Here is a 14,817-nt window from a genome sequence, read left to right on the forward strand (position 1 = left end):
GACCAAATAATGGAGAAGCAAGAGCTTAGTTCACAAATCAACTCCTCAACCCAGTCCGGGTCAAGGTAAAAGCAAGGAAATTGAATCAAGAGAGGGAGGAATATTCATGACTTATCTGAGAATAAGGGTGTGCTTTGGACCTAAAATTGAGGCAACACTCATTTTTAGTCCTTGTGTGGGTTGTGTCATGACCATGGTCAGCTGTCACGGCACTGGTGAGTATGCCATTTAGCATACTAATATATTACAGTGAATGCATAAATGAGGCTCAGGGTCTAGGGGAGGTTAGGTTTTTCACCATTTTGGACCTGAAAGTGAAAGTTAGTTGCACAGTTGTGTCCAAATCTTTGCGATCCCGTGGAATGTAGCCCTCCAGGTCTTCTGTCCGTGGAAATCCCCAGGCAAGAGTACTGGAGTGGGTTGCCATGTCCTTCTTCAATTTTGGGCCTAGCTAGTTCTAACCAGTTTTTATTTTTCTCTGTAACTTCCTCATTTGAGCCTGAGACTCAGACAAAAACAGCAAGTGAAAGTGAAAGAGTTAGTCAATCAGTCATATCCAACTTTTCGTGACCCCACGGGCTGTAGCATGCCAGGCTCTTCTCTCCATGGGATTCTCCAGGCAAGAATACTGGAGTGGGTAGCTAAAATAAATATGATTGTCACCTGGCTAAAGTCCCAATTCTCACACCCAGATAAAGACCAGATAAAACTAACGAGGCAGTTGGGGATACACAGACCAAAAAGCAGGAGGAGAATAATTGTAAGGGGTCCTAAGAATGGCAGAAGCCCAGGAAGCTGAGATTACCCTTTTGATACTGTCCCAGATTTGTTCAGTCAGGGCCCTTCTTGTTCTGAGTATTGGATCAAGTGACTTTCTCTTTGAATTTTTATTGGAGTATAGTTGATTAACAGTGTTGTGTTAGTTTCTGCTCTACAGCAAAGTGAATCTGTTATACATGTACATATACACACTCTTTTTTAGATTCTTTTCCTATGTAGGCCATTACAAAGTATAGAATAGAGTTCTCTGTGCTATACAGTAGGTCCTTCTTAGTTATCTGTTTTATGTATTATAGTGTGTGTATGTCAATCCCAGTGCCCCAATTTGTCCCTCCTCTCATCCCCTGGTAACCATAGCTTTTTTTTTTCCCCCTACATCTGTGATTATCAGTCTATTTTTTAAAGAATTCATTTATAGCCTTTATGTACATTCCACATATAAGCAATATCATATGATATTCATCCTTCTCTGTCTGCAAACAGTCTTCTCTAACAGTCAGGTTACACTGTCTTCTATTTGACTGCTCACATTAACATAGAAACAACGGGAAACAGCTGCAAGGGCATGAATTCCTCCGTGATCAGCCAGCAGGTACTCAGGAACTATGCAGTGGTTGAGTGTCACGTGGATCAGAGGCCCAGTGAAGATTTCATATTTCTAAAGTTACAGCTGGGTTCTTTAGTTGCCCAGGCCAATGTTCCAGTGCCGTTTTTTGTTTGTTTGTTTGTTTGTTTTTTAGTAGCTTTGGCTTTATAAATTGCTTCTCGTGCTAGGCTCACCAAGGATGCTACAGGGGTGACAACTCCTTCCATTACCAGTCTAGTCCAGCTCCCTCCTGACTAGATGAATGTCTCCATTTAGATGGGAGGTGGGGTTAGTGTAATTAAAATCTGAATGTGACCTAGATTGGGGTGTGTGCCTCTTATAGCCCAGTAGCCACTAGTAGAGTTTTCTTGGAGACAGTTAATGACCCAATGTGGGTGCTCCTTGCCCCAGGGGCCTCGAGGACCCTCAGGGGCTCAACTGTGTTTGGGTTTTCTTGAGTCATGTTTAGACTAATGGTGGCGCCCTTCCATCCAGCATATTGCCTCCACAGACCAGACCCCCTCAGGTCTGGTATGATCCTGTTCCCAGAGCCCTTGTGCATGGCCTGTATCTAGAGTCAGTCATGTCTGGAGGTGGAGGACTCATTGGAAATATTGGTTGGGTCCCAAGCAAATAGGGACTTGACTAACACATACCCCTTTGCGGGGGTGGGGTGGCAATGAGGGTAATTGATGTCCCTGGGCAGAAGCCTGGGCATGAAGGGATTGAACTGTAGTTTGGTGATGTTTTCTGCTGTTAGTGGAGTTCCTGAAAGTATCAGTTCAGTTCAGCCGCTCAGTCGTGTCCGACTCTTTGCAGCCCCATGAATTGCAGCACACCAGTATTTATTCCCTGACTGAGGCTGAAGGTGGCAGACCCCATGGTCAGTAAAATTTCAGCCCTTATGAAAGTCTTGTGTTACATTTGAAAAGAAATTAATTGGCCAGGAAGTGATAATGAAACATGAAACCTGAGTTCTGTTCACGGAGCCTAAGAATGAATTCCCGGGAACTCTCAAACACAGAGGCAAAGTTTATTTTAGAAGATAGAGATACCAAGTCCTCAGCGTAGTCTCTGAGAGGGGGTAAAAGGACCCCAAAAGGTGAGGATAATAGCAGTTTTATATCTTTTCTAGATTGATTTGTACATTTTTGGTTGATTCATGACTTAATGTAACTATCACAATGTCCAGTTTGTCGATTTTATGGCTTTCTTGGAACCCCAGTTTCTCAGTTTCTCTAGACATTGCAACGCCATCCCTTCACCCTTTTCAAGACCCCAGACCATTATTTAGGGACGAAATGTATGTTTTAAGTATTAATGGGCTTCTTGGAGGTTTCTCTTGATAAACTGGACAGCAGTTAATAATTGTCTTGTCCTGGGTCTGAATGTTTCATGACCTTCCAGACCAGGAAGGGATTCCTCTGAATGCCTGGGAATTGGAGCAAAGAGTGAGATGCTTACTTGAGAAGAGAAAAATTGATATTAAAAAAGATTAAAAATTAAAATTTAAAAAATCTTACACTGTCTAGCAATTTCTGCTTCAATTATAGGGAGGACTATAGGAAAAATCAATGTATTCATTTTAGTTGGAAAGATGTTACTTATCTTTAGGACATCTTCAGATGGTCGGGGTCAGAAAGAGGCTCATGTGAGGGGAGTCTGACAGGGATGTAAGGAGGTCAGGGTCCAGAGCCAGTTGGACTCAGGGTGGTGTATTGTAACGTGATTCCCTGTAAAATTTTCTTTGTGTTATTAGCTGAACTAAGGAGGTCTTGAGACCGCAAGGTTGCATCTTATGTGAATGTGACTGAGGCATTCTTGAGTCTGGTGGGCTTCCCTGGTGGCTCAGTGGTAAAGAATCCATCTGCCAGTACAGGAGACTCGGGTTCGATCCCTGAGCCAAGAAGATCCCCTGGAGAATGAAATGGCAACGCATTCCAGTATCCTTGACTGGGAAATCCCATGGACAGGGGAGCCTGGAGGGCTGTGGTCCATGGGGTCACAAAACCAGTCAAACACGACTTAGCCACTAAAAAACAATAGCAACATCCTTGAGTCTGATACAGGTCAGAAAATTTAAGTGCTTGGTAGTACAGGAACCTATCTACAGCCTTATCCACAAAGGCCATTGCTCCTGAACCAAGGTAACATTATTTTGATTTCTAAATGTATTTTTCTTAATAATTAAAGTAGATGTACAATGTATGTTCAGTAGACCACAAACAGGGTATTTTAGTTCAGTTATATTCTGTGTAAGCCAGAGTGACTTATCGACACCCTGATATATGTGTTTGTAAGCATATGTCTAATTTTCTCCCAACATCTTTGTATAGTTAGAATGTAGACTTTTTTTAAACAATGTCCATGAATATAGGATTCTAATTAAAGATACGTAATTTGAATATATGTCACTCTCCTTTTAATGCTTAACAGGTGGCTAAACCCCTTGTTTAAAATTGGTCATAAACGGAAATTAGAAAAAGATGACATGTACCCAGTGCTTCCGGAAGATCGCTCCCAGCGCCTTGGAGAAGAGCTGCAAGGGTGAGCACAGGCAGCAGGGAGTACGGTTAGAAGAGTGAGAATTTCTCCATGGGGCTAAAGGCTTGTGGGGAGGGGCCTTTGCCTTCCTCCAGGGTCTTCTGAGCCTCCTTCCCTGACACTGAAGCCTCAGCCCTTCATGCTGACCCTGGCCTTAGCCCACTTTGGAGGTTGGGGGAGCCTGTGTTCCCTGTGTGAGTGGATGTGGAGGGAGCCCACAGCCATGGCCCTGGAGACCTAGCTCTGTCCCCAGAGGTGGGGTCCCTTGGGGACAGTGTCTGTCCTTCTGAGCTGCTCATGACCTGTGAGTTCAGCAAAGCTTAGCAGGAACTTGTTTGTAGAATCTGGGACGTTTCTCTGAAGACCTGGTCTGGTGCTTTTCCTGGTGCTTCAGTGTCTGCACCGCTTATCTTTCGGGAGCCCTGCGAGCAGTTAGCCAGCATCCAAGGGGAGCCACGGAGTGCCCTGTAGTGAAGACTTGTCCTCTGCTCTGTCCCTCTCCTGTTTTCCTGCGGCAGAGCTGTTCCTCACTGTGCTTTGTCTCTCTTCACAGGTACTGGGATCAAGAAGTGTTGAGAGCCCAGAAAGATGCACGGGAGCCTTCTTTAATGAGAGCGATCATAAAGTGTTACGGGAAATCCTACTTAGTTTTGGGGATGTTAACATGTCTTGAGGTAAAAGCTTTTCCATACAGTGAATTGATTTTGAGTATATGTGGGTCAGTCCTGAGATGGATGGACTGAGGTGGGGAGAGGACAGGGATTTAAGGTCTGAGGGTAAATCTCATCTAGGAATCATGATGTAGATCAGCAGTTGTATTTATCTTTAGAATAGACAGATTCTTAAAGGGCTTGACCTCTGGAGATTACTATTTTTCTCTTAACTGATTAAAACATAGTGTAATGGAAGGATAGCAGAACTGGAAAGACATTTTATGCCATGTCAGGATGTTTTTGGTGCTCAGTATAAATATTGAGTGACCCTTGACCAAAAGAAGACCTTACAACCTCATGGAATATGTGTCCTGTGGTTTGGAGGAAGTAAACTTCAGAGAGGGCTTCCCTGGTGGCTCAGAGGGTAAAGCATCTGCCTGCAATGCAAGATCCCCTGGAGAAGGAAATGGCAACCCACTCCAGTACTGTTGCCTGGAAAAATCCATGGACAGAAGAAGCCTGGTAGACTACAGTCCATGGGATCGCAAAGAGTCGGACAGGACTGAGCAACTTCACTTCACTTCACTTCAAACTTCAGAGAACAGAGATCAGGAGATGGCAACAAACGTAACAGATTCCAAAACAAAGGCCAGAAGCAGAGTTTTAACAGAGCATTCGGACAGTAATTTGAAGTAGAGGATTTATGTGGCAACGACAGACCTATGTTCAACAACATGGAACTGAACATTATTTTTCATACAAAATTAAAAGCACATTGTATTTCCTTCCTGACCACTTGCCCAGTCCCCATCTCTTCGAGAGAGACAAGCTTCATCTAAATTATTTCACCTGATTGATGACTGTCATTTATAACTTTATTGCTACTTCTGTCTTGGGTATTCCTTTGGAAAAGGTGTATGGATTCATTACATATTCTAATGTATTGTCTATAGATTGTAAGATAAAGTGAAACATGTACTGAGGATACTTTTAAGTTGACTTGTCTTTATACTTAGAAATGTCTCTTAATAGTAGGATTCCCTAGAGGAGAGTTCTGACAAAATATGGTCCACTGGAGAAGGGAATGGCAAACCACTTCAGTATTCTTGTATTGAGAACCCCATGAAAAATATGAAAAGGGAAAAAGATAGGACACTGAAAGATGAACTCCTCAGGTCAGTAGGTGCCCAATATGCTACTGGAGATCAGTGGAGAAATAACTCCAGAAAGAATGAAGAGACGGAGCCAAAGCAAAAACAGCACCCAGTAGTGGATGTGACTCGTGATGGAAGTAAAGTGCGATGCTATAAAGAGCAATATTGCATAGGAACTTGGAATGTTAGGTCCATGAATCAAGGCAAATTGGAAGTGGTCAAACAGGAGATGGCAAGAGTGAACATTGATATTTTAGGAATCAGCAAACTAAAATGGACTGGAATGGGTGAATTTAACTCAGATGACCATTATATCTACTACTGTAGGTAAGAATCCTTTAGAAGAAATGGAGTAACCATCACAGTCAACAAAAGATCCCAAAATGCAGTACTTGGGTGCAATCTCAAAAATGACAGAATGATCTCTGTTTGTTTCCAAGGCAAACCATTGAATATCACAGTAATCCAAGCCTATGCCCTGACCAGTAATGCCAAAGAAGCTGAAGTTAAATGGTTCTATGAAGACCTACAAGACCTTCTAGAACTAACACCCAAAAAGGATGTCCTTTTCATTATAGGGGACTGGAATGCAAAAGTAGGAAGTCAAGAGTACCTGGGGTTACAGGAAAATTTGGCCTTGGAATACAGAATGAAACAGGGCAAAGGCTAATAGAGTTTTGCCAAGAGAACACACTGATCATAGCAGACACCCTCTTCCAACAACACAAGAGAAGACTCTACACATGGACATCATCAGATGGTCCACATGAAATCAGATTGATTATATTCTCTGCCACCAAAGATGGAGAAGTTGTATACCGTCAACAAAAGAAGACCAGGAGCTGACTGTGGCTCAGATCATGAACTCCTTATTGCCAAATTCAGACTTAAATTGAAGAAAGTAGGGAAAACCACTAAATCATTCAGGTATGACTTAAATCAGATCCCTTACGATTATACAGTAGACATGAGAAATAGATTCAAGGGACTAGATCTGATAGACACAATGCCTGAGGAACTATGGATGGGGGTTCATGACACTGTAAAAGAGGCAGGGACCAAGACCATCCTCAAGAAAAAGAAATGCAAGAAGGCAAAATGGTTGTCTGAGGAGGCTTTACAAATAGCTGTGAAGAGAAGAGAAGAGAAGAGAAGCTAAAGGCAAAGGAGAAAAGGAAAGATATACCCATTTGAATGCAGAGTTCCAAAGAATAGCAAGGAAAGATAAGAAAGTGTTCCTCAGTGATCAATGCAAAGAAAGAGATGAAAGCAATAGAATGGGAAAGACAAGAGATCTCATCAAAAAAATCAGAGATACCAGCAGAACATTTCATACAAAGATGGGCACAATAAAGGAAAGAAATGGTATGGACCTAACAGAGGCAGAAGATACTAAGAAGAGGTTGCAAGAATACATAGAAGAACTATGCAAAACAGATTTTTATGACCCAGATAATCACAGTGGTGTGATCACTCGCCTAGAGCCAGACATCCTGGAAGGTGAAGTCAAGTGAGCCTTAGGAAGCATCACTAAGAACAAAGCTAGTGGAAGTGGTGGAATTCCAGTTGAGCTATTTCAAATCCCCAAAGATGATGCTATGAAAGTGCTGCACTCAATATGCAAGCAAATTTGGAAAAATCAGCAGTGGCCACAGGACTGGAAAAGGTCAGTTTTCATTCCAATCCCAAAGAGAGACAAGGCCAAAGAATGCTCAAACTGCCGCACAATTGCACTCATCTCACATGCTAGTAAAGTAATGCTCAAAATTCTCCAAGCCATGATTCAACAGTACATGAGCCCAAATCACTGCAGATGGTGACTGCAGCCATGAAATTAAAAGATGCTTGCTCCTTGGAAAAACAGTTATGACCAACCTAGACAGCATATAAAAAAGCAGAGACATTACTTTGGCAACAAAGGTCCGTCTAGTCAAAGCTATGGTTTTTCCAGTAGTCATGTATGGATGTGAGAGTTGGACTAGTAAGAAAGCTGAGCACCAAAGAATTGATACTTTTGAACTGTGGTGTTGGAGAAGACTCTTGAGAGTCCTTTGGACTGCAAGGAGATGCAACCAGTCCACCCTAAAGGAAATCAGTCCTGAATATTCATTGGAACTGATGCTAAAACTGAAATTCCAATACTTTGTGCACCTGATTCGAAGAACTGAGTCATTGGAAAAGTCCTTGATGCTGGGAAAGATTGAAGGTGGGAAGAGATGGGGATGACAGCATACGAGATGGCTGGATGGCATTACCGACTCAATGAACATTAGTTTGAGTAAACTCCGGGAGTTGGTGATGGAAAGGGAGGCCCAGAATGGTGCAGTCCATGGGACCTCAAAGAATCGGACACGACTGAGTGACTGAACTGAACTGAACTTCCTGGTGCTCAGAAGAATCTGCCTGCAGTGCAGGAGACCCTTGTTTGATCCCTGCATCAGGAAGATACCCTGGATAAGAAAATGGCAACCCACTCCAGTATTCTTTCCTGAAGAATTCCATGAACAGAGGAGCCTGGCAGTGTCCAGTCCATGGGGTCGCAAAGAGTCAAACACAACTGAGCGACTATTATTCACTCAAATTTGGACTGGAGCCCAGAATAACATAAGACATTTGACAGTTGTTCAGCAAGTAATTGTTGACTTTCCCAGGTCACATATGATAAATGCTTTCCTAGGAAAGGATCATCCCCTTCCTGTGGAACAGAACCTGGGGTCATGTGTCTGGGCTGGAGCTGCCAGAGCTCCCAAGATCACTCCCTTCCCTGGGCTGCCCCCTCCCCATGGGCCAGGTCAGCCAGGCCAGAACCCCCGTGGGGAGGAGCTCCAGCCTCACCTTGAATTGTGGAGAACTCATGCACCCTCCATGCAGGTTTCCATCCTGGGTGAGTTCTCATGAATTCTGCTTGTCTGGAAACCCTGGGGCCTTGGTGTGTACTTGTGACTAATGCCAGGTGCCTGGTTGGATGAGTGGCCTCCGGGTTTAATGTTGGATCATATCCTGGAGCAGATCTCTCTCTGCTGTTGCTGGTTCTCTAGTTTCTCTTTGGTACCAGATGATAAAGAGGCTTGAAGGCAAGTGGGTCTCAAAGCATAGCCCATGTGGATTTTCTTGTTGTCCTGGGCTGTCAGCTCCTAAAGTGCAGTCGCTAAGCCTCGAATGGATCCCATCCTAATATGAGTCCTGGGTCTTGGCTATGGCAGTTCATGGGAGAAGCAGACATAGAGGGAGAGGCTGCAGAATCTGCTGTTCTTACTTAGAGGGTATCCGCCCCACTGTGGTGCTGGGAGTGTTGATTTCAAAGTTTTCCAGACCCAGTAATACTTCCTGCTGGGGATCCAGGAAGGCCAGGCCTGGGGCTGCAAAAGGGGCAGCTGGTAGAGCCCTGGGCCCTTTCAGGAGGTTGGTCACTGGGTGGTTATGGCAGAGAAGTGGGGAGTAGAGGACCTTGAATGTAGGGGCTCACCTGTGTGCTAGTACTACTAGTACTAGTAGCAGTAGCAGTACTAGTTACTTAAGTTGATTTTATGAAGCAAATTTCCATGTTGTGATCTATCTGTACTGCTTATTGATCTTTATATTTTTGTTAATGAAAGATCTAAACTCAGCCCAGGATTTTCTAAAACACAAATGTGTTTCCTTGGTGACCTCCAGCCCTCTTTCAATTCCTTGGCTGCACGGAACAACCCGTGGATCATCCATGATCCCAAAAAGTGTGCTCTTTCCACCCACAGCACAAGCAGGGCCTCCCAGGTACTCCTGGCAGCACCAGTGGGAAAAAGCAGGGTGACACCTGTCCAGGGTGAGGCTCTTAGGATTCTGAAATATGAAAACCTCTGTCCTATGAGAACTGAGGAGTATCTCTACCACTTGGAGAAACAGTTACCAGGCTGTGGAGCCCTCGCAGGTCAATGCTAATTAGAACAGAACAGGCAGAGAGTTCCCAGCACCCTGGCCCCTGTGTGCACCTCCATGGGGACTGCAGGTGGGGAGGACAGGTTTCCGCATGCCCAGGGCTCTTAGGGTGGAGAGGAGGAACCTGAAGTTTCTGCCTGGGCCAGAGACACAGAGACCACCTCCCCAGGTCATCAGGGCTTCTCTCTGAGAGGTGAGGTCTCTACTTGCTTGTGTATAAGTGGGGTGACCTCAGAGAGCTGGAGTGTGTTCACCCAGTCTGTTCTCCTGAGAGGGGAGGAGTGGCTGGGAGTTATGTCCTCTTCCCAGGACCCTTAGATGTGGCCTGGCCTTATCTGGACACTTGGCCTTTGTCTGAGACCACTTTTGCTGGTGGTTTCTGGTCCAGGTGGAGGCTGTGGGGAAGCCCGTGTGTGTAAATCTTCTCTTTGGAGCTCAGCTGATGGGCAGGAAGTAAACAGAATCCTCTGCATCCCAAAGTGGGCTTTGTGCCTCAACTCAAGGCTGGTTCCCCGAGAGCTGAGTGGTCTTTGCATTTATTCCCCAACCCTTTGTTCTATGTGTCTCTCACTTTGCTCAACCAGGAGGCTGAGGAGTGTCTGCTAGTGGCAGAGATACTGCGGGCTGAGAGCAACCACTGAGGACCACACAGCAGGAGAGGAGGAGGGCGCCTAGAGCAGAGTGGATGGGGACCTGCAGAGTAGACCTGCTGTGTGTGCCCTGCTGGTTCCTGAGAGCATTACATTAGCCATTCACTTCAGTTCAGTTCAGTTGCTCAGGCATGTCCAACTCTTTGTGACCCCATGAATCACACCATGCCAGGCCTCCCTGTCCATCACCAACTCCCAGAGTTCACTCAAACTCACATCCATCGAGTCAGTGATGCCATCCAACCATCTCATCCTCTGTCGTCCCCTTATCCTCCTGCCCCCAATCCCTCCCAGCATCAGAGTGTTTTCCAATGAGTCAACCCTTCGCATGAAGTGGCCAAAGTACTGGAGTTTAAGCTTTAGCAGCAGTCCTTCCTAAGAACACCCAGGACTGATCTCCTTTAGAATGAACTGGTTGGATCTCCTTGCAGTCCAAGGGACTCTCAAGAGTCTTCTCCAACACCATAGTTCAAAAGCATCAATTCTTTGGCATTAAGCTTTCTTTACAGTCCAACTCTCACATCCATACATGACTATTGGAAAAACCATAGCCTTGACTAGATGGACCTTTGTTGGCAAAGTAATGTCTCTGCTTTTGAATATGCTATCTAGGTTGGTCATAACTTTCCTTCCAAGGAGTAAGTGTCTTTTAATTTCATGGCTGCAGTCACCATCTGCAGTGATTTGGGAGCTCCCCAAAATAAAGTCTGCCACTGTTTCCCCATCTATTTCCCATGAAGTGATGGGACCAGATGCCATGATCTTCGTTTTCTGAATGTTGAGCTTTAAGCCAACTTTTTCACTCTCCTCTTTCACTTTCATCAAGAGGCTTTTGAGTTCCTCTTCACTTTCTGCCATAAGGGTGGTGTCATCTGCATATCTGAAGTTATCGATATTTCTCTCAGCAATCTTGATTCCAGCTTGTGCTTCTTCCAGCCCAGGGTTTCTCATGATGTACTCTGCATATAAGTTAAATAAGCAGAATGACAATATACAGCCTTGATGTACTCCTTTTCCTATTTGGAACCAGTCTGTCATTCCATGTCCAGTTCTAGGTGTTGGTAATACCCACAGTGATGACCTTGAGTTATGAATTAGGGTTTTATATCTACCTTCTTTTCTTTTTCTAAGCATATGTAAGTTTTTAATATAAAGTTAAAAAATTTTTTAAATTGAAGTATGATTGGCTTACAATGTTATGTTCGTTTCTGGTATATATCATTAGTGATTTAATATTTTATACAGTACATGATGAGTTTAGTTACCAACTGTCAGCATGCAAAGTTATTCCAATATTATTGAATATATTACCTATGTTGTATATTATAATCCTGTGATTTATATATTTTTAAAAATTTTATAGATTTATTTTTTTGCCCTGATCCCCTTTTACTTATTTTATAATTTGGAGTTTGTACCTCTTAAGTTCCCTCACCTGTTTCATTTGTTTCCTCCACCCCCCTCAATCCATTTTCTTTATGGAGTCAGGGAGGTAGGAGACTCTTTTTAAAAGATTGTATTCATAATGGCTAAAAATTTTAGCAATTTGCTTAGAAGTGAAACTTTAATTGCAGTCTAGAAAATTTGGCTTTACACATGGCTTTTCTCAAGCGTTCTTGTTTCACTGTGACCACCTGTGAGTAAGAATGAGTTCTCCAAGCCCTTTGTGAAACCAGCCTCTGCCATTTAAGAATAGAGTAAGTCTCTTACCAGGACTTCTAATAATAAAAGTGATGAAAAACCCTTGTTTTTATGGTGGTTTCAGAGCTCTCAGAAATGTTGTAGCTCGTTTAGTTGTCCCAGGATTCCTCTGAGGAAGGCAAGGCAGGTATTTTCAGAGATAAAGACCCAGAGGCCCAGGAGGGCACATGATGGGCTCAGGGTCATGTGACTCGCAGGTGGCCGACCTGGTTTCTAAAGTCCAGTGCTCTGACTGCTAGACCCGTGTTCTCTGTTCTGTGCTCTCCTCCCACAGCCTCCACTGAGGCTCAGAGCCAAGAGGAGCTGCTTTTCTAGCAATAGCTCTGGCCTCTCTGTCAACTGCTTTCTATAGTGTCCCCCCCACACCCCGTGCTGTAGATTTTTAAGAAAATTTCAAAAATAGAATAGACTGAAAGGGTAACACAATGTATCACTCCAGAATAGGGCTCTCTGGCAGAAAGACTGTTGTGAGTTGATTCTGCTTTTTAGAAATAGACACAGGAGAAACCCTGAAGACAGAGTAGAAGTTACTCTTTTGTGAGGGACATTTACACTTATAAAGGAAACATCCCTTTGTAAAGGTGTCTGCCTCTCTGTACCAGAAAAAGAAGGATGGCTCTAAATCACAGTAGAATCCTGTTGAAGGACAGTCTTCAAGAAGAATGACATCTGCATAACAAACCCAACCCTAGTGTAGTTTAAGCTGCTTTTCCTGCTAACCTCTCATTGGCGCTCCATCATCTTTTCTTTTGTCTTTAGCTGGAGATGGCATTTAAGGTGGGGCTTGGGCCATCTCAGGGAGTTACTCAGCTCTTCTTGATATTTCACATGTGTATCAGAAATATACATGTTAATAAACTTCTGGTTGATTTTTTCTTGTTATTCTGTCACTTATTACAGGGATCCTCAGCTAGGAACTTAGAAGAGTAAAGGGAAATAAGCCCCTATGTCACCCTAGTGAATGTCGCTCAGTCATGTCCAACTCTTTGCAACCCCATGGTCCTCCAGGCCAGAATACTGGAGTGGGTAGCCTTTCTTTTCTCCAGGGGATCTTGCCAATCCAGGGATCAAACCCAGGTCTTCCTCATTGCAGGCAGACTTTTCCAGCTAAGACACCAGGGAAGCCCATGTCACCCTAAGCCAGCTTCAATAATTGCCATAATGAGCAGTCTTGATTCATCTGAAACTCACTCTCACTTCCCAAGATTATTTTAAAGCAGTTCCAAGACATCATATCATTTTTATCCATAAATATTTTAGTATGTATCTTTAAAAGATGTAGAATCTTCCCCAATAAACATATTTAGCATATTATTGTGCATAAATATTAACTTTAATGTCATCAGTATCTAGCCAGTGCTCACAGTTGTCTTTTTCCCCTCTTGCTGTTGGCAGCAGTATTAAATAGGGTACATTTGGCTGCCATAGGTTATACAATTGCTTTTCTGTTCCCTGCCCTCAACCCCGCACCTCTAGGTTGTTTCTCCTGTAGAGATTCCCACAGCCTGGATTTGGCTCATCCCTTTTCCCTCTGCATCAGTTAACATGTTCCTCTGGCACCTTAGTTGGTGTTTAGATCTAGAGGTTTGATGTAACTCATTTGGATTGTCTTCACCCCTTTCATCTATGTAGGGGGTAGGATTATATACTTCCTTTATGAGGTACATAACATCTTTTGTGTGTATGTGTGTGTGTGTGTGTGATGTTAGGAGCTATTCATGATCCTTGCTCAAGGTCCATTAAGTCATTAAGGGTTGCAAAATGGATATGCTCTAAGCTGTTTGGTTCACCCTGAACTATAATATTTATAGGAAGAGTAGGGGAAAATAATGGTTTTCACTTTTTAAAACCTGTTTTCAAAATGATTACTTGGTTCTCCTCTGGGGCTAGTGAGTTTTTATTGTTATTTGTTTGGTTTTGTGAATGTCAGTTTGAGCTCGTGGATTTAAGCATTTCTGATCTGCTTCAGCCCATTTCATTTGTTATGCTTATGCCAACCTTTGACCATCTTTGGGCATTGAGGGTCTATTTGGGTTGGGTCCTAAGTATTTTGCACTTGCTCTAGGAGTCTTTGCTAGATTTTTTGTTTTGTTTTGTATTTTGGTTCCTGGTGTGAGAGGATGTTTCTAGCTCATTTTGTGCAGCATTTGCTCCAACCCTGGAATCATCCATTTCTTCAAGCAGTCCTGGCTTCCTTTAGTATGAAATGGTATTTAAAGACTATAGTCTAAATGCTAGAGGTGCTTATTGCTCTTGGTTTTTGTTTTTTGGCTTTTTCATTAAACAACGTTAGAATACATTTTTTAAGGCAAAGAAATAAGCTTATATGGGTGTTTCCAGTCCAAGTCAGATGCAATAAGGTTTTGCTTCATCTTATTGTGCTTACATGTGTATCTCTTTCCTCCCATCATCTATTCTTTGTCCCATGTCTAAGCCCAATTCTCAATGATATCAGCATAGTTATTCATTTATTTTACCTTATAATGTGAAAGCAATCTGAAAGCAATTTAAGATTTTTATTTAATTTTTTGCAGTTCATACTGTCTTAAGGTAGGTGTATCACACAGAGAATGTGTTTTCAAATTATTTTCTTTAAAACTGCCTATTCAAAAGATTTATTTATTTTTTACTGAAGGATAATTGCTTTACAGAATTTTGCTGTTTTCTGTCAAACCTCCACATGAATCAGCCATAGGTATACATATATCCCCTCCCTTTTGAATCTCCCTCCCATCCCACCCCTCTAGTTTGATACAGAGCCCCTGTTTGAGTTTCCTGAGCCAGACAGCAAATCCCCCATTGGCTATCTATTTTTACATATGGTAATGTAAGTT

The 14,817-nt window shown here is 43.2% G+C and overlaps 1 protein-coding gene across 3 annotated transcripts in view; it reads left to right on the forward strand.

The window, feature by feature from the left end:
- LOC129624648 (ATP-binding cassette sub-family C member 4-like) overlaps positions 1 to 14,817 on the forward strand; it is a 174,094-nt gene that overhangs the window by 2,518 nt on the left and 156,759 nt on the right. For all 3 annotated transcript variants that reach the window (XM_055542802.1, XM_055542800.1, XM_055542803.1), the window contains exons 2-3: positions 3,803 to 3,913; positions 4,464 to 4,584. In XM_055542802.1, the coding sequence (XP_055398777.1) occupies positions 3,803 to 3,913; positions 4,464 to 4,584 (232 nt within the window). The remainder of the gene's footprint in view (positions 1 to 3,802; positions 3,914 to 4,463; positions 4,585 to 14,817) is intronic.

This window comes from Bubalus kerabau, chromosome 12 (assembly GCF_029407905.1).
Source record: "Bubalus kerabau isolate K-KA32 ecotype Philippines breed swamp buffalo chromosome 12, PCC_UOA_SB_1v2, whole genome shotgun sequence".
Classification (NCBI taxonomy): Eukaryota; Metazoa; Chordata; class Mammalia; order Artiodactyla; family Bovidae; genus Bubalus; species Bubalus kerabau.